This window comes from Pinus tabuliformis, chromosome 6, assembly GCF_031772625.1.
Source record: "Pinus tabuliformis cultivar Carrire ecotype Pingquan chromosome 6, CPIR1, whole genome shotgun sequence".
Lineage (NCBI taxonomy): Eukaryota > Viridiplantae > Streptophyta > Pinopsida > Pinales > Pinaceae > Pinus > Pinus tabuliformis.
Genome location: NC_142292.1, coordinates 551,273,741 through 551,294,372, shown reverse-complemented (window position 1 = coordinate 551,294,372; position 20,632 = coordinate 551,273,741). Strand labels below are relative to the sequence as shown.

Here is a 20,632-nt window from a genome sequence, read left to right as displayed (position 1 = left end):
TAGATTACTCCAACGAGTTACCGATTCACCATGGTTAAAAAAAAATCCACACTTTTATTCAACAAGGCAAGTTGAAGACAAGACTATGGTGGCCATTTTTCGCGTTTCTCAAGGTAATTCATGATTCCCAATGCACAGGGCTCCTGGGTCTACGTACAAGGGCTCAAAATGTTCAACACAATGTATATTTGACATGGCACATAGAAAGTTTGGCAAATGAAAAAGGCATCTAGCAAAAATCACTCCTCTAAAGTGGTCGTACTCTCTCCCCTACCAACATAGAAAGGATAAAAATGGCTAATGGAGGTCATTCCTCAACATGCATGGGAAAACTTTATGTCGAAGTTGAAGTTAATCACACTCCAGACAAAACCCGAATGCCAAAATCCATCAATCAACTAGGGCGTCACTCATCCAAACAAAAACAATCATTCCCATCTTACACGTGGCAAGATTCAAGTGGGCTTAGAGATAACGCCCTAGGTTCAAATTAGTCAAATCGTAGCTTGTTGGAATCCTCATAACATGGACCATATTCCTCAAGAAAAATGATGGGCTTATCTTGCAAGGTGTTTTCTCCACAAGGCAATTCATGGGATAGTTGGGTGTTTTAAAGCTCACATGTGGGAGACAAAATGGTCAGACTAACTACTGGAAGCCTCTTATGCAAGTCATTGGGTTACTATTTTAGATTTTAGCTTGGATCAAGTCAAATGCCAAAAGTTGGACCGCTTCTTGGGATGTGGACACATCACTCAAAGTTTAATAACTATTTCAAGCATGAATCAAGGGTATGTTGGTCATCATTTTCAAAGAATAATAATTTATGGACTTTTTCTTCCCTAGTTGAATGGATTGATCCACCTTTTTGTGGAGATCTATTATGTCTCATTATATATGTGGATTTCACCATTTTAGTTTATTTTATTTAGTTTCAAGAAGTAGACTAGATCTAGAATTTTCTTGCTATATTTAAGAAAATTCCCCAAATAATATTATTTTAATGTAAAGGAAGTTCATTGCCTCATCTATATAAAAGAGGACTTCCTCATTTGTATTTCATGGTTGGATATTGGGACTATTACTCTCCCTAGGGATTAATGAAAATATTTATTGGTGTTTATTGGGATTTTGAGTTTAATATGTGATATATGTTTTGACTTAGAACGCTTTTCTTTCTTGGTTCCATCTAAACTATTTTAAAGGGTTTCAATTTGTGAGTGATTCAAGATCACCATAAGGCATAGTGAAATGGATCCACCAAGGGGCAAAGAGTCACATGGAAAGAGAGATCAATGTGCTAAACCTCATCTCCTCCTTTATTGGTGCGATGTAATCGTTGAGCCTCTTTGCTAGGCAGATCCTCGTGGGGGTTCCTTTATAAAATGCTTGGCTTGTTTCATGCCATTGTTGATCCTTGGGTTAAGGGTATTGAAGAATCCTCTCTAGTGAGTTTTTGACTTTATAGTTTTCCCTAATTGGATAAGAGATTACCCATCCTTAGTGTTGGATGTCTTCTTGCACAAGGGTTAGCAAAAATGCTTTCTCTATGGATAGCTAGTAGTCCAACGAGAGAAAAATGAGGATTTAATTATAAACCCTAGAAGTAGGACATATTAATGTAGCTTTTCATTAGATATGCAAAATAAACCAAGAAAAAAAAGACAGATATATAGTACAACAAATGCACTCTCCATTAACCCAAAGAAAACTGTTATAATATGCTCAGTTGGTGAGAAGCTCCACTTTGAGAGGGTTAAAAGGACCTCCTCCTTGGCAAGGGTCATGTGTAACCCTTGTTGCAGCTTGTGTGGTTCCCTCTGTCCAAAGGGCATATCAATCCAAAACAAAAGATAAAAAGTGGAGAGCTTCTAGTGGAGAAATCTCAAGAGTTATAGGATCATAGGTTGGGCAATGAAAATGGATCATGTGAAATGAAGAGGAAAACGTTTCTATTTATAATAAAATGCTAACTACATTTGATGAGGTCAAATATAATAAAATATGTTGGACCAAATCAAGATCTAATCAATATGGTATTTTATTATTATTTGTGAGACGAAAAAGTCAAAAATAATGGTCAATCACCTTTGTTTAGGTAATTTAATAAAAAATAATGATTTATTGAGTTAATTAATGAAAAAGGGGTAAAATAGTTAGAAATAATTAATAAGCATTGAGTTTATTAAATTACTTCTTTGACTAAAATATATGGAGCAAAGCGCTAGGGTTTTTTCTCTTTGCAGGACTGCACAAATTGTCGTCACCGAACAGGAGCCTGCTTCTGGCGCTAAAGGAGGATCGAGGCTCGGGGATGTCAGTTTCAGTTTCCTCCATGGCTTCAGAGGTGAATGGTTTTGGGCTCTGACTGTGGCGAAATGGCCACCCATCCGTTGTTGCACGACTCTAGAACAAGAGGGCAAACGTGGGTTTGAAACCGTGGACGCTCCCCAAGTTTGGAATCGCGACGAAGGAAAAATTATGGTTCAACATGTTAACAAGCAACCCAAAGATTGCTCTACTGGTAGTTATGAACATAAGGAGAGATTGTGGCAGGATGGCTTGTCAGGGCTTATGTTCGAATACTTCCCTCCCACTTTTTCATTTTCTTATGGATGCACAGACAAGTTAGGTTTGCAACCCACGACAACGCAGATACCTACACACATGGGTGATTTGATATCTCAAGTAAAACACGTAGTTTTCTTCCCTTTGGCCAACATAGTTTTATGGACAATACGTTGATGTTTAACAGTAAACCCGTGCTTTTACCTTTTTTCAAGGTTTTTTTTCTTCCTATTTCCAGATCTAGAACTATCTCCTCATCAGACCCTCATAAGAAGTGGACGAAGTATTTGATTGGAAGACACTTAGGGATGAAGGAAATGTCGTTCCCCTACATGCATATCTTGGGTTGAAAGAAATCTCGACTGGGGTTAAGAGGTTCCATCCTAGCTTGAAAGATACCCAATCACCAGCGTGCACAAAGACAAATAGGGCCTTCCAAATATTCATTAAAACCCTATCAGGTAGATCCATATTGATTTGGTTCATGGACAAAGACTTAGTGGAGAGCCACAAAAACAAGATTCACCAGCGAGAGGGACTCCCAAAAGTAGAACAAAGGCACATCTCAAAAGGGAAATTGCTATAAGACAAGAGGATTCTCAAAGAATACAAGATAAGCAGAGGCTCCACTCTTTTCTTGGTCTTGGGACTATGTGGAGGTGTAGGATCTGCACCATCAATCTCCTATAAAGAAGTTGCTAGAGGTGGAGCAGGACATACCAATGCCACAGAGCCTATAGGAACTGTGCTTGGGCCCTAAACCTACATGGTGGAAAAGATGGAGAAATACCCACAGTTAGAGATCAAGAACTCACAAGGTAACAACATGTTCTCATGTTTTCGTAAATAGGTTGTAATCTGCAGATTCAACGAGTTTTGACCTAAATTTGAAGCCCTTTACAAGTGGGTCTACACAAATTGGACCAAAGAGTGTGACAACTACTTATTCTCAAAAAGTTTTTTCATGGTACACCCCTTTTCAAAAGAAGATTACCAGAAAATTATGGAGGAAAGACCGTGGTTCTGGGGAAGAGTTGGGCTATTTACTACACCCTGGTTTCCAAAATTTGACTCATAACCATGGAAGTAACAAAAAGGTTTGTCTGGGTTCATATGCCAAACCTCCCACTCCCCTTTTATCATCACCAAGCACTAGAAAACATAGGAAACGCACTAGGAACATTTATAAAAACAGACAACGAGAGAATAACATGAGGACTTTTCAAAGATGCCCACATTTGTGTGGAGATTGACCTCAGCAAGGGGCTGCCAGATCACATACAGTTGAAGAATGGCCATTTCTAGTGGATATATAGCCTTAATTATGAAAATACGGCTTTCAGATGCCGCATATGTAACCAAACAGGAGATTTACAAGACAGCTTCCCACTGGCTAAAAAACCAACAAATAAGAGGAAAGTGCAATGGGTTAAATCAAAAAATTGGCAGCGCTATGAGACCCCTCTTTCAGATAAGGAAGAACTTAGAAGAGGAGGATCAAAGGGATCCCACCCAGCAAAGAAAATGAGGAAATGATTCTAACAGTCAAACAGGTTGAACACCGTAAAAAGACCATAGATTCCAATCAGAACACAGAGATGGCAATAACACCAAATCCTATAGTCACCAAAGCAGCAGCAACAAAGGAAGAAACATTACCAGGAACTAAGAGATCTCATGTATTGGAGAGCTCAGAATCAGAAAAGGAGCTCACCCCTGCTGCAAATTTGGTGGATATGGCTTTGGCTATCGTCCAACCTGCCTCGGGTTCAGAAGGAGGTAAAAAAGAGGAAAGGGAAGAAAGGAAAAGTGGATGATTTCTACAACTATACAGGTCGTTAGGCATTCTTATTAGGTTTTTTCTTGTTTGCTCAGTTATGAGGGCTTCAATCCATTATTGTGACAGATCCATGTGATCTTTATCTCTGAAAACATTTTAGTCATGTATCTACAAAATGTAATTTTATTTCAATATGTTAATAAAATTACACTTTTTTCCTGAAAACATTTTAGTCGTGTATCTACAAAATGTAATTTTATTTCAATATGTTAATAAAATTACGCTTTTTTCCAAGGAAAAAAAACTTCTAGGTGAAATGGTAAAATAGGTAAGAAATAATTTATAAATAATGATTTAATAAATTATCTATATGAGCATTGAGAATGTTTAAAATATTGAAGAATAATAAATAAATAAATGATTTATTGAATTATTCCTATGGAAACGGAAAATGTGATTGAAAATATATTAAATTATTTTCCCTTAAATGGGTAAAGTTATAGAATAACATAAAATTAATGAATTTACGGGTTATTCTCATGTAAGTGGATTAATTAACAGAAGTAACTTAGGCAAAGTGGTGTTGGAAATACTGAGAAGTGGAGGGTAAAAATCATAGTTTCTTTCAATTGTTCTATTATGACAGTTGAGATTTTCCACAATACAAAGCACTATTGATGTCAGAACGAAAAAATAACTTTATTATTGAAAATAATGATGAGGACTCCAATCCTCTTTTGCAAAATTTAGGCTCCAACATGTACAACAAAATCATCAATTTTTTCAAGGCTCCAACCTTAAATGAGGACTCCAATCCTCAAATGCAAATCCAAGCACCAACCTGGTCTTAATGAGGGCACCAATCCTCTCAAGCTAGTCCAGGCACCAACCTGGTTATGAGGACAACAATCCTCTCAAGCTAATCTTTCAAAATTTTATCGAAATACTCACAAAACACTGTCTCTAATAGCTGCTCCAAAAGGGTCTTCAAAACATGCTTCAACAGATGTCTTCAAGTCTGAACCAAGCTGCTTCAACAGGCGTCTTCAAGTCTGCTCCAGGGGTCTCCAAGATCAGCTTCAACAGGTGTCTTCAAGTCTGCTCCAGGGGTCTCCAAGATCAACTTCAACAGGTGTCCTCAAGTCTGCTCCAGGTCTGCCCAAAGTGTGCCTTGAGTCTGCATCAAGGTCTGCTCCAAAAGGCTTCAGGAATGTTCAAAAAGATCTTCAAGATTGCTCACTCACAAGACTGAGTTCTGCTCATTATAGCAAGAGTCTACTCCAAAGTCTCCAAATAGTCACCACAGATCCAAATACAGTCACCAAGAGGAGGGGGCTGAGTTTTGTCTTTCCACAGTCCAAGGTTTGTTTAAAGAATAAGGCCGAGGTCTGTCCTACAATAGGGCCGAGAACTACTAATCAACAGAGTCTGGGCTTGCTCCTCAAAAACAGGTTTGAGGTTTGCTCTCACAGGTGCCGAGTTATGTGGACCCTGCTTCCACCATATAAAGTTCGTTCTCTCACCAAATTTTTAGACCAATCTTCCACTAGTCAACGTTTAAAGCCAGAAACTATATGTCTGCAAATTATGTTCTATAAAAGGACAGTGTCCCCTTAACAGATTCGCTTGTAGAACTTAGAAGTCTCTACGCAAAACCTCAACACAACTCTGATCTGTTCTCATGTTCTTTGAATGTGTTTTTCAAGCCCACAGATCTCAAAATTAAATGTTATTAGACTTTTCGAACTGGAACCAATCTCAGAACACATTATATCCATTGCAGAGTTCAAACCACATTGTCCGCTTGCTTGAACGCCCGTCCAATCTCCTTCATTTCAGTTGTGTCTCCACCAAGAGCCAATAAACAATCACCTCAGAGATGCATCAGCAATACAACAATTTTTTCTCGGGTGGCTTAGATTTCCTTTTGTTCAACCTACTTTATTGTTTTGCTTCTTCATCGAGTTGATGTCTTCTTTTGAGTGAGGTTATATATATATATATGGATGATGGGAGACCTAATGGGGCTGACCTCTCTTCATTCCTGGAGCCGACATCACCTCAGAGATGCATCAGCAATACAACAATTTTTTCTCAGGTAGCTAAGGTTTCCTTTTGTTCAACATACTTCATTGTCTTGCTTCTTCATCGAGTTGATGTCTTCTGTTCAGTGAGGTAATATATATATATATATATATGGATAATAGGAGGCCTAATGGAGCCGACCTGTGCAAAATAAATTTTCTTTCACGCTTAGTCCCACTTACGTATTAGGGATTGCTTCCAAGTTTGATGGTAGAAGGTATCTAATGTTTATGTTTGCACTCTACAGGAATCGACAACAGAACCCTCTTCACATCGCAAATCCTCACCTTTGACGTTTGTGGCATGTAACTACCTTAATGCATTATTTCAAATATGTTGATTTTATGTATGTTCTATGCTTAGAGCAATTTATTTCAATTTTGACAGTTAACTTAATATCTTTTCCAGATTAGCAATCACATCAGCATTAAAGTAAACTGCAGATAGAACATAAACATAAATCGCTGAAGACATGCCAAGACAAGAGGACACAAGATGTGGCGCTAGCCAAGGACAAACCACAATGTGGGGAAACCCTTGATCAATTCTTCTTATATGTTCTTCAATAGTTCAGCAGAGAGAGAGAGAGATAGTACATTTACAACAGAAGTCAACACTTTGACTTATCTAGATAAGAGCATGGATCATCTCTAAGAAAATGATACATGAGATCAGTTGAAAACAAGCTGCTTCAATTGATTCTCCAAGGTGACTCCTTCACCTATCATTGTGTTGCATCTCGTCATCATGTTGCACCTCACCATGCTGCACCGTGCTGCACCCATCATCATAATGCTGGACCTCATGACTGCTGCACTATTGTCCCATGTGCCATTGTTGAACCATGTTGTCATACAGCATGTCTCATGTGTTTGCAGCACCATGCTTGCCACTGCTATCCATGTTGTCCATGCTTGCCATGCTTACCATGCTTGTCATGCTTGTTGTTGTCCATGCTTGCTGCTGTCATGTAATAGCTGTTGTCCCACTTGTGCCACTGCTGCACAATTGTCATTGTTGTCCTATGTCATTGGGTTGTCCCATCATAGTTGTTGTCCCAACATGCTGCTGTCCCATCATAGTTGTTGTTCCTATGAGTGCTTGCTGTCCCACTGTTTGCTGGACCAAGCACCATGCCTAGTTGTCCCATTTATCTTAGCATATCCTGCTGTCCCATTTATTATGCAGCTGTCCCTTGCCACTGTTGCCTAGATATATGGCTGTAGTTGCTGTCCCTAACATTCATACTATACCTTGCTGATGTCCCCTTGCTGCTGTCCCATCATAGTTGCTGTCCCAACATGCTGTTGTCTATGAGTGCTTGCTATTCCACTGTTTGCTGCACCAAGTAGCCCAGCTGTCCCATTTACCTTAGCATATCTTGCTGTCCCATTTATTATACTGCTGTCCTGGGCATGTTTGAGCCCTCAAATTCTCCTCAAACAGTCCTCCCTTTTAGCCGCATTAGGCCTGCGTCTAGGGCACCTTATGCCTGCGGCTAGGGCATCATTGGTGTGTTTAGGACAGCATCTATCTTCATCTTAACAACGGCTAGGATACCCTTGAGATAACGTAGGTTAGGGCTTCCTTAGGATAGCGTTAGGGCTGCTTTCTTGGATGCGTTAGGGCTGCCTTTAGGACAGCCTTTAGGGCAGCCTTTAGGACTGCGTTAGGGCAGCCTTTAGGTCTGCGTTAGGGAATTCCCTTTGACAGCGTCTAGGGCTTCCATTGACAGCTATAGAAACCTGCGTAGAGCCTTCCTTTTGACTGCGTCTAGGGCTAGGGCATCTCCTCTAGGGCGGCTCCCTTAGTCTTCTTTCCTCCAATGTCTAGGGCTTCCACTCCTAGATTTCTCTTCCACTAAAACCCAAGACAAGTGGAGAGAAATCAAAATAGAAGTGTGTGTGAAATGACTCTCAAGTCATCTCCTTTTATACTAAAACGTTGAGCACATGGGGTTTATTTGGTTGCTGGTCGACCTTGACGAATTGTCTCATAACACAAATAAATTCATAACTCCATAAATCCTTATCGGAATAGGATGATCTTTAGATCAATCCTACACCTCTTGATGAAAGGGACCCAAGAAAAATATCAGCTGCCAGAAATAAGATGACCTACATGGAGTTTGGCCCTAGTTGCCAATTTTCACAAAATATGATGCAGAGTTGATTGCCTTCATTCCGTCTGGAGTCACCCACACATCAAATACTAACTGCAAAAAGGATGATTGAGAAGAAGGGCAGGTTCAACGTAATCTCATGAAAAGAAGCAATTTATTGTGTCCCCAATTAAAACAATTATCAGTACTTTGTCAAATTCTCCTCTCATGTCCATCATCAATACCATCCTAAGATGAAACATCCGCAGTCACTCCATTATATTTTATGATCATATAAACGAAGCAAATACACCAAAGAAACCTCCATGCTGCATTGTATTAGCGAAAGATATTTATCTTACTAGATTTGAGCCTACTTGCTTGTCCTTAGTGTGTTTGTGATGTGTCAATCTTTAGTGCAAAGATAATACATGTTTTAGGGATTCTTGTAAAATACTTGTACCATTCTTGTAAAATCTTTGTGATGCCTTGCATTGACATCAATGACAAACCTCTCAACAAGTGGTTCCTTAGCCTATTTCCTTGTGTGAAAGTGGATTTTAATGTGTAAAACCCATACTAACATGGTGCATTTCGACCACCTAATGATTTTGGCTGAGTGATCACTTTTTGTGCGATACAACTTAGATACTAGTCTCTCCCCTAATCCATTATTTTGAGTAACCAACCTAAGGAGGGTAATTCTTCTTGATATCCTCTCGTCATTAATATTCCCTTGACTCTGTAGCCTTTAAATATTATCACTAATTTTCAAATCCCTCCATCACCAATATTTCCTTTTTCTCTTAAACCCAACTTGATCACTAGGGTTACTTGTGATATCACCCTGCTCCTTATTGCCTATGCCCTAGTGATTCTTGAGAGAAGCCCCCTAGACCTAGAGGAGAGCCAGCCTAAAGAGGAAAAGGTAGCTCATTGAGGCAACAGTGGGTGACCTATCCAGGTTCCACTTGGATTCTATAGTGTGGGTTGGAGCTTTTATCATTCTAACATACAATTTGAGAAGTAACAAGAACCTCAAATGAGGCCATGCTTGTTATCAAGTAATTCAAATGAGGTGAGAAATGCAATATACAAGAAGTGGCATAAAACAGAAAGGGTTTCAATAGCCTCAATGTTTTTTATGCATTTGTGCAAAATACTAACGAATTTGAGAAAAGAATAGTAATGGGCAAGGCTAACAACCTGGATAAGCCCAATGATTTACTTTTAAGAAGACTATTAATATGGAATGAAATCCTAATGTAGAGACATGGAATACCTTGCACATAATCCTCGGTGGATAAATGACTTTAAAACACAATTCACTATAGGACAGACTCGGCTCTCAACAAATTGAGGTGGTAGACATCTCCACTCAAAATTCTCACAACTTTATGGACTTTTCCGAAAAAATGTCCTTTCAAAATTTTGCTTGAATTGCAAGTAATAAGCATCAAGAGGTATTCAAGATCGTATTACTAATAAGAGAACATGGCAAAAGAATTTCTAATTGGTATTCAAGTCAAATTTTGGTACACACTAATCATATAGTCAACATAACAGAAGCAGGTAACATTTCAGGGTTATCACCTTGATGAACTCTGGCTTAATGATGTTCTTCTGTCATATAAATATTCATAATTTACCACTGATAAGGTATCAAAGAATACAAGCAGATGTTAGTAAATTAACAATCATGAAAGTCACCATTATTGACCATCATTATTTGATAGCAAGAATACCTCAAATGTTTCAAACAAGCCAACAGCAGAAGTTTGATTTCTCTTCAAAAACTGTTCAGCCTCAGATACAGAAGAAAGCCTCATGGTAGGTACTCCAGTCTTTTTCCGCACCCAAATCACAATTTCATCTCTGTTTGACCACGAAATTATAAGTGAGCCTTACAAGGAAATAACGAGTATGCATTGAACACAAATAGGTACAGCAAATATGATAAAACCATATAAATGGTAATTAACATTGAATATACAGAAACCTATGCTTGAAAGATTTTTTTTAAAACAAATGTATCATATATTTCATTAATACACAGAAGATGCATGGATCATAAAATCATAGATTTTCAGCCAAAGTAAGAGCATGCTTCCTCCCCCTCCCCGTGAAAGGAAGGACAGTAAGTATGCCTGCTTTGGCTCCAACTTCAAGAAAATTAATATCTTTTCTAAAAATCCTATCCCAGCTGCAAACTGCGACACTAAATTAGATTTGAGAATAACAATGTCTCCCAGATGAAGCAATATAGTTTCTCCATTGAATGTAGTTCCACGGCATCTTTAAAAGGATCTGCCTGTTAATCTCATAGTATCCATATAGCTATTCCCACCTGTCTAATTATCCAGTTATCTCCAAAGTGACACACTTCAACCAGAGAAGGCATTGAACATGAAATAAAGATACTTCACTCAGTTGCCAAAATGGGGGACCTAACTGTTTGACAGAATGTATTCTACAGTTAAGTAGGCACCTGTGCTAGCCTTCTGAAGGCAGAATCAGTGAGCCTGGAAATGCTGCAAATGTACTGTACACAGCAAATGAAAGGTGCTAAATGTGATAAAGATCTCTAATTCTACAATTGGTTTCAGAGATGCAGAATAACATAACTCGCATTAACCCTGCATGTATTAAGCAAAAAGAGAGATAAAAATAAAACAGGCTTAAACCTCTGGTGCTTAAAATATCTGGGATCAAGATGGATCTATGCTAATTTTTTCCTTTTGACATTAGACATCAAACATCAATTTTTTCTTTCATTTCATTTTATACCCACACACACATGTGACACATCTCTTCCACCCCGGGTTGTAGAGTGCACCCCATTTCTCACTGCAACAAGGACTGAGATGATGAGATTAAGCTCATTAAGAATCAAGAGGTTTAAAAAGAAACCCCCGTGCAAACCTCTTAGCACTTGAAGAGCCGGGGTTGAGTTTTTTTTTTCTTTTCCACCTACAACATGACACGTGTATTCTACCCCACACTGTAGAGTGCACCTAATTCTCTTGGTGCAACAAACTTGGAGCATACAAAGGGCATATACCTATATTCCAATAGTTTCTGGAACAGAGGAACAGTGGGGGCAGGGGAACGAGTTTCAGGAACAGCAAGAGCACTCCCCCAAAATTTTCAAGGGATGACATGTTGGGGGCAGCAATAATAGATAGATAGATAGATATTCCAAGGAAACGCCTCGTGGAAAACCCTCCAATTTCATTCCCGTGATCCATGTATGGTAAACGGGATAACTATCAGCCCTGATTACAGAGCCTAACCCTGAAGGATCAAGAAAGTCGAACTTGTGACCTCTCCTACTTTTTGAGAGAGATATATCACATCTTGATCAAAGCCATGTAAGCTAACATATATATATATATAAGCCTCGAGGGTTAGGGTTAGCTTACATATATATATATATATATATAAGCCTCGAGGGTTAGCTTACATATATATATATATATATATATATATATATAAGCCTCGAGGGTTAGCTTACATGGTTTTGATCAAGATGTGATATATCTCTCTCAAAAAGTAGGAGAGGTCACAAGTTCGACTTTCTTGATCCTTCAGGGTTAGGCTCTGTAATCAGGGCTGATAGTTATCCCGTTTACCATCCATGGATCACGGGAATGAAATTGGAGGGTTTTCCACGAGGCGTTTCCTTGGAATATCTATCTATCTATATACTGTCCCCTATGGATTAATTGCCCAAGGGACGAAGTAGCCTATCAATCCCCATAGGCTATAGTCTTTGATAAAGGGGAAAACCCCAATTACCCAATGTTTGGGCAGCATGGGGTAAGTTTTGGGGTAGTTGGGGCAAAAAAGCCCAAAGTTGGGGTTGCCATGAACCCCTCTCAATTAATTAAGGAGGGAAAACCCCCACAAGAAAATCTATAAATACAAGGGAGTTAGAATCATTTGGATCAGCATTGGATTGGATTAATTTGTCTCTGTTTTTCTTTGAGTTTGAGGCTCTGAGGGTTTTAAGACCCCTTTCTCTTCTTTGACTAGTTTCGGTGGAGGTGATCCCACCCTACCTAGTCACTTTTTTTCTTGTTGTGGCACAGGTTATTGGAAGCAGCTTTGGCTTGAGGAAATTAGCAAATCGTGGGATCAAATTGCCTGAAATCAGTCCCTTTCTGAGGCAAAATTTAGTATCCAGCTGGGGCAAGAAAACCGAAATTCTCCCGAGGTTATGCAAGTTGGGGTTTTGATGTATAACAGAGACAAATTTCCTGGAGAAGAATGTGAATCCCTGAAGCAAAGACTCTGCAAGTTTATCTTGAGGAAAAAAAATGATTTTTTTGAGGCTGGATGGAAGCCTCCTAACCAAAGTTTCGGAAGGGTTCTTGAGGCTATTCGGAGGGTTGTTATACTTTGTAGCAAACCCGAAGTTCCTGAGGTAAATCTTGCCCTGAGATAGAGATCCAGGACGGTTTGTAATGTCCCAGAGGGATTATTGGCCCAAGGGGCAAAGTAGCCTATCGATCTCCATAGGCTATAGTCCTTGATAAAGGGGACAACACCAAAATACCCAATGTTTGGGCAAGTTATGGGGCAGTTGGGGCTTGGTGTGAACCTCACTCAATTAATTAAAGAGAAAACCCCCCTCAAGGAAATCTATAAATACAAGAGGATTTCAATCACTTGAGGCAGGTTTGGATTGGACCATTTATCTCTGTTTTCTTTGAGCCTAAGGCTCTGAGGGTTTTAGGACCCCATTTTCTCGTTGGGCTAGTTTCTGTGGAGGTGATCCCACCCTACCTAGTCACTCTTCTTTATCTTTTCTATTTTGTTTCTTTGTTATGGCCACAGGAAATTTCATTCTCTGAAGAAGCAGTGAGGGTCTTGTACAAGACTAGATTGGAAATTGAGGCAAATCAAAGTTCTAAGCACGTTCCCCGTGAAACAAGTGATATGAGGTAGGCCGAAACAGATTTGCAGATTAACATTTTCTCCTGGAACAGCTGAAGTTTACTGTAGCCCAGATTGAAGCCTGAGGCACCCCGAGATCCTTTGAGGCATATTGCCCAAGTCCCTGAGGCAAATTGACGAGGTTTTCCTGAGATAGCCGAGGTCTTCTGTAGCTGGAGGCCGGGATCTTCTGCACTGAAAGTCTCTGAGGTCAGCAAGACAATCTCTGGGCAGCTGCAAATCATCTGAAGCAGATCCTCGAAGTTTTGTCCTGAAGATGACAAACCGCCTGAGACAAAAGAGCCTAAGTCTGAAGATCACAGCACTAAAGCAGATTTTTCATTGGTACAAGGTAGGCCGGGTGCTCCGTCTGAAGTTGAACTCTGCTTTAAGGCTATTTGGAGGTCTGTAGCTGATCTGAACTTAACCAGAATTCATTCAAATTAAGACGGAGGGTTTACGGTAGTCTTCGTGCTTCTGTACAGAAGTCGTAAGGATTGACCAAGGTCCAGCTAGGTCTCACCCAGTGTTATAACCAGTGCGAACTCCCATGAGACAGTTTGTAAGTAGTGATGAGGGTTTGATGGATTCTGGAAGGAAGCCTTATGCAGAAAGGAGGACATTATCAGTCTTAACTTAGCTGGTTATTAACTGAACATTCTTCCAGATTGTCGACTAGTTTAGTATAGTTAGAATTTGGTAAACACAGTAGTGTAAGTCTGTTGAATTTCAAAATATAATGTATTGATTGAATTTTGCCAAAGAATTACCTTACTTGAATTTCCTGTGTCATTATCTGAATGTGGACAGAGGAATTTGCTGGAAACCCTAGGAACCTATAGGGCATAATTGCCCTAGAATATTACAAGGTTCCTGAGGCTAATTATACTCTGTAACAGACCCAAACTTCCTGAGGAAATTTGTGCCCCTGAGACAGATTTTGCAAGGATTTTCGAAGGAAATTTGGAGGCAGACTTAAGGCAGAGTTTCAGTCACCCATCCTGAGCAAGCTCAATTGTCATTCTGAGGTAACTCAACCCCATTCCTGAAGTCGAAGTCTATTGGTTCTGGGTTAATTTTCTGAAGCAGATGTTGGGAACTCATCCGAAGGCTAGTCAGCATTCCTGAAGTCATAATTCGCAAAGGAATTATGAGCTGTTAAAATTACTTCCAGTCTGCAGCTCGAGTCATTGGATAGTAAAATAGGATACCTTTGCTCGTTGATTATAACTCTGTTGAATTTGGAATTTATACTGGAATGTTGACAAATCTGTTGGTTGGCTGAATTATGGTACTCTGTTGGATATTGTATTACATGTTAAGTGAATAATGCTACTTATGGCGGATCATATTGTTTATTCATGTGTTGTACTACTGAGTAAATTGTTGTTTCATTACTGAAGAAACAAAGAGATTTTTGCTGAAAACCCTTGTCATCTAAGGGACCCTAGGGCAAAGCTAAGCTATTACAGTGCGTATATATATATATATATATATATATATATTCAGAAAATAAGAAATACTTAAAAAAATTAGAATTCATGACAAATATGAATTATAAAACATCAAAATAGAACAAGTATATGATATTACAAAATCAAAATACGAAATAACTTCATGAGATTGGAGATGGTCCAATCATCAATGTCTTTAAAGTCTTCCAAGTGACAAAATTACAACATGATAGTTTGATAGTTCATGACTCACGCGTCACACTACATAGTCTAAACTCTATATTCATAAAAAAAAAATATTACTACTAATTAGATTCTCAAGATACGAGCTTTGTAAGCCCAAGCAATTTCAGCTTTCCATTCACTCGAACAGTGGCATGTCTTAATGCCTGACCCAGCTTTCTGTTCACTTTCCAGAGGCATGACTTAACGCCAGACACAAGGGTGCCCGGTACATGATAATATGCTCATTGGCAGTTTCCCGTAAAAAGGTGGCACATCCACTTATTTGGAAATCCCTAGTCCATCATTGACTAGTGTCACAAACCTCAAACAGGGATTTTCATTTCCTTCAACTTGGCCTTTAACATTTTGTCCGTCCACGGAAAATGAAAAATCTTTAAAGAAATGAAACTTTAAAAGTGAGAAGAGAGTAGGCCCGTGAGAAAATAGAGAGCAGAATTAGGGTTTCCTTTTTACTGTCAAGGGGCCTGCGGGATTATAGACCTTAGTTTCTTTTTTATATGTGTGTGTGTGCAGAGACGTTATCTAACTCTAGCGACAACCTCGCATCCCCTAAATTTTCAAGCAACATCGAGGTCATACCCTCAACATTCTTGAAAATTGCCTGGAACAGCACGGGTATGACCCAAACGTCCCCAAGTCCCCAATAATGTCCCCAACAATTTCAGAACGTTTCCTAGGCATTCCTAAGTCCCTGGTGAAACGGAAATTACAAATTACCTAAACAAAACTGATGTGGAAAACCGGAACAAGGGTGATCTTGCCCAAAAATTAGGGCAAATGCACCTTCCGAAATTGAACAGATTATATGGCAAGCGCAATGGAATCTGCATTACATGTCTACACACACCCGCACATATAGAGAGATATGCAAGTATGCAGGCATGCTTGTGTTTGCCAAAATGCTTGCATGACAACATGGAAAGCTATTTCAATCACAATTGAAATTCACACAACCCAGAGGAAGGGAAAAAAAAGGTCCCAGAAAATGAATTTCTTTATCCCCTTCGTATTGTTAGGGAGGGACAGGGACGACAAGGACTAAGCGACCCTCTAATGGTGGAAATCCGCACTCTCGAGTGTAAAATGTGCTCCAATTCCTAATGACCCATGATCTAATCGTTTGTCTTATATTTAATTTAGCAGCCGCATGATACAAATTACTCTAGCCAGCTAGATCTACATATTAAAAAATGGCGAAAAGCTTGAGCGGGTAACAAAGGCCTCAAGTTGCCCTTTGGCATGATCTAGTTATATACACAGCTTAAGAATTGCAGACTGCAATTGTTGGGCCTGACCACTCATGGCATTAGAGTCTCTGTTTTATGTGAAAGTGAAAAGATTCAATGGCTTCCAAAACTGCAAAACCTTCTACAATAATTTGGGCATTAAAAAAATGAAATAAAGCCAATGGAGCATTGGATCACTGGTGATGTTGGTGTAGTGGACCGCCCCCCAGGGTTCCATTCTCTCTGGTGAGTGTTATCAGGATTGTTAATTGGCAATTCAAGAAGGAACTGCTTTTTAACTTTGCCAAGTTACCGTTGGACACAATATTTGTAACATGAAGCCAGGTGCAAGTCCCGGACGATCCGGAAACAGGACACAGGAACCCAACAAGTAAAACTGCTTGAGGATCTCTGGAAATAAGAACTGCAAAATCCCATACGCTTATTTATGCATTTAAATATGATTACTAATGTACTAAAGTAGCATCAAGGTAGGACCAGGAACAAGAATGGTAACGGGAACCGGAAAAGAACAGAAACAAAAATAGGTTCCAGATCAGGTTTATTATAGCATAGACTTTGGCAAAATAGATATCCTCGGACCTGGGATGTCACCAAAATAAATCCATTTTTGCATTGAGCATCGTTTTAAAAATTAATTAATTAATTAAAACTCACCTGCCAAGGCCTCCTGTATAGACTTGTGAAGTACCATTAACAAAAAACAGCAGGGTGGGATATCCTTTGATATTATACTTGGAAGCAGCCTTAGTGTGTCTATCCCCATCCATTTTTGCAAGCAAAACAGGACTACCCATATCACTCAGCGCTGTTGCTGCAAATGCAAACTCTGGCATCAATTCAGAGCTTCTTGCACACCAGGACGCGTAACCTAACAATAGCACATATTCATGGGAGCTCAAAATTCTCTCTGCATTGTCGTTTGTGAGATCTGCAACTATTTTCTGCGCTCTGCTCACTGCCTCGGCCCCTGAGATTTTCCCATCATCATTCTCAATTTCTTCGAGTTCTTCCAGATCCTCTAAATCATCATCCTCATCTTCGATCTCTTGTTGGGTAGCTGCAGTTCTACTAATTAAAAGTAGCAGAACCAGCGAAATGCAGATTAAGCTTCTGATAGTCAGATTGTTATAGAGAATTCGTTTTCTGTATGAGATCTCCATCTTAGTGACTTGGTCAATTTGCAGAGTTTGAGTTTGGGCAGAGCAAATTTCCAAACCGTGCAACTGAAAGGTGAAGATGGATAGCTTAAGGTCGCTGTTGCATGCTACTGAATGAAGTCATGGGTATCGTGTATCAAGTCATGGGTGTGGCATCACGATCTCTCCGGCGGGCCACTGCTGTTCCCTAGTCCGATTCTGTATCTTTGCGTTTCAAAAGGAATAAAAGCAGAACTGTTTTAAAAAGATTAAAAGCATCGCTGTTACTCTCCTGTTTCACATCAGCGAACAAAGATGGATGGATAGTTGATTTGTTTGTTTCATTTTGTTGAATTAGGGATCTAAGTCATATAGTTAGATTTCTTTCCTCTTCCCACTTGGCATTTAGGAAGTTTTAATTTTGGCTTTTTTTATTATTAAATTAATTAAAATACTTTTTATTTATGGCTATATGGTCGTTGAATTTCTATTAATTATGTTTGTATTAGATAGATAATGTGTTAATTAATTAAAATTATTAAATAGATAATTGTTTTTGTAATATATTAAAATTTGGTTTTATATTATTTTATTAGTCAATAGAATTGAACTTTATTAAAGAGCTTTTATTTTTTTAACGATATTTTTTTATTGGTTTTTATAGATTTTTATTTTATTATTTCTCAAATTTCTTTGCTTTTTCTATTCTTTGTATTTTTTTAGATTTTACTATGTTGTGTTGTTTTACTTTAAACTATTTTATAGGTTTTTTTTGTAATGACAGTTGCTTTAAATCATGATTTTTTGTAATTCCAAGTCTTAACGATTTTTTATACTAAGAATGAAGCACAATAAATGGCAACCTCACAAATACACAAATTTCTTTAGATTTGACTATGTTGTGTTGTCTTACTTTCAACCTCTTTATGGGTTGTTTTTTTGTAATGAGAGTTGCTTTAAAACATGATTTTTTTGTAATTCGAGGTCTCAAGCATTTTTTATACTAACAATGAAGCACAAAAAATCGCAACCTCACAAATACATAAACAACTCGAAGTGTTTAGTTGAGGAGCATTCGATGAGATTTTTGCCAAAATCATATTGTTGCCCAATTTTTTTTTCATTTGCTGCTATGGCAAGGCCTACACTATGTATTATTCGGAGAATGAAGTTGGTATTGTTCAGGAACTTCGTGATCTTCTGCATTTTGCTAAGTTTGTGCACAAACATAATGGTTACTTCAAATGCCAGTTCATCCATTCTTTATGATGTACAAACCAGTTATTTCCTTGATACAAAATTTAATGAATTTTATTAAGGTTCATGGAAGGGTTTAGAAGATATATTAAACATGGGGGTTTAACGTGTAATTATATCACTTCTGAAGTGAAAGAGGCACCCTATTATGATGTTTCTACCTATATATACATATTGATATTCCTATGTTCAATCTCCCATTTGGATTTTCCCTATCGGGTTTAAGCCATATCTTTTCATTTCAACGCATGTATCAGCGAAATTTACTTTGTTGTGCAATGTGTCTTATCTTGTTGCACCTCTCTACAATTGAGGGAATATTCAAAATCCCAATTTTGATAATGGAGTCAATGGTCGTAATGGTTTCTGCAACCTAAGTGTAGCAACACAAATAGAGAGTCAAGATAATGGCAACAAATATCTTGAGGAATCAAATTGGTGGGAAATATTTCATTCACTTGTTCAAATTAGTTGGCATGCAAAAGAAAAGTAATGGACTTTTACCATTGTTTTTAAGCATAAAATTGAACCCATCACAAATATACATATATGCTCATTTCAATTTTATTTTCTTTGGAATTAACTTATAGGCTTGAATGTCAAATGTAGGTGTACCATAGAACGATTGTTAGTTCATAGCATCAGTGATTTGTTTGTGGGCGGGTTAGGGCGGGGGGGGTGTTGGGGGGTCGATTGAACCTCGAGTAATGGTAATTAATTTTTCAAATTATCTAAATTTCTTGCATGCCCTTTACACGAGTTTGTCTCCATAACCAGATGTCACAACTTATACGTAAATATCTCTCTAAATTCTAATCAAGAAGATTTTTCAGAACTTACAAGACTTATGAGTTGTTGATGTTACTATTATCTGTGCCTTTCTTTGGTCGGCACCAATCGTAAAGTGACACCAGCAGATGACCATGAAGATGACTCTCTGATTCATTTAATGAAGTGAAAAATAGTTGCTAATTAACTCCAAAAATCCATTTGAGAGAAAGTGTTAATCCAGCTCAGCTTCTATATTTTCAAACTTTTCTGATAGAAACTACATCGCCATGCAATACTTGCTATTATTAGATTTATCAAAAAAAATTCATAATTTGTTTTTATTTCTATAAGATTTATTGCAACTTATTGGACCATTAATTAAAAGAGCTTTCTTATTTCAAATAAATAAGATAAAATAAAATAAATAAATAAAAACTTTAATTGGGTCTTGTCTTGTCAACACTTCCTAAAATAAGATCCTTATTAGTTCATCCATAGGCATTTCTCCTCTAAAAGAAATTGGGCATGTCCGCATGGTTTTCATGATGGATAACCTAATTGTTGCATATTAAATCATGTTGATTCATACAACATTTTTTATATTGGATAGGATAGCTTACTCCATGTGATTCAACCTCCTTTTTATCCTTTGAGTCTTATTGATATCAATGGCTCCTTGCATCACGTAGTTAAAGTTATATTCAAAAGCTTAATAGAGGGTATCATGGATCATCCTTATAATGGCTCTCTTTTGGCTAAGTTTATCATTACTATTTAACATATATTTTGAGGCCATTCGTGAAGTGCAGATCATTCAAACGTTGTTAATGAATAATGCACTTGGTCTATATTTATGCTTGAAGCTCTTTTGATTTATATAATATTTTGTTAATATTTGATGCGATGATTACGTATGAATCATGAACATGTGAGAATTACTTGATATTGTCGAATACCATAATTGATGGTGGACTTAAGGTATCCGATAATAAAGACATAACTTGTATTGTTGAATTGATTTGTTTCTGCAAAACTATTGATGTTTT

General features: G+C 38.1%; 1 protein-coding gene across 1 annotated transcript in view; it reads right to left on the bottom strand.

The window, feature by feature from the left end:
* The window catches only part of LOC149259704 (protein disulfide isomerase-like 1-5), a 226,741-nt gene extending 208,882 nt beyond the window's left edge, over positions 1-17,859 (bottom strand). Inside the window, exons 1-2 of the mRNA XM_089419005.1 lie at positions 17,077-17,859; positions 10,280-10,409 (exon numbers count right to left, since the gene is read on the bottom strand). Of these exons, the coding sequence (XP_089275131.1) occupies positions 10,280-10,409; positions 17,077-17,582 (636 nt within the window). The 5' untranslated portion in view covers positions 17,583-17,859. The remainder of the gene's footprint in view (positions 1-10,279; positions 10,410-17,076) is intronic.
* Between the last annotated feature and the right edge of the window lie 2,773 nt (positions 17,860-20,632).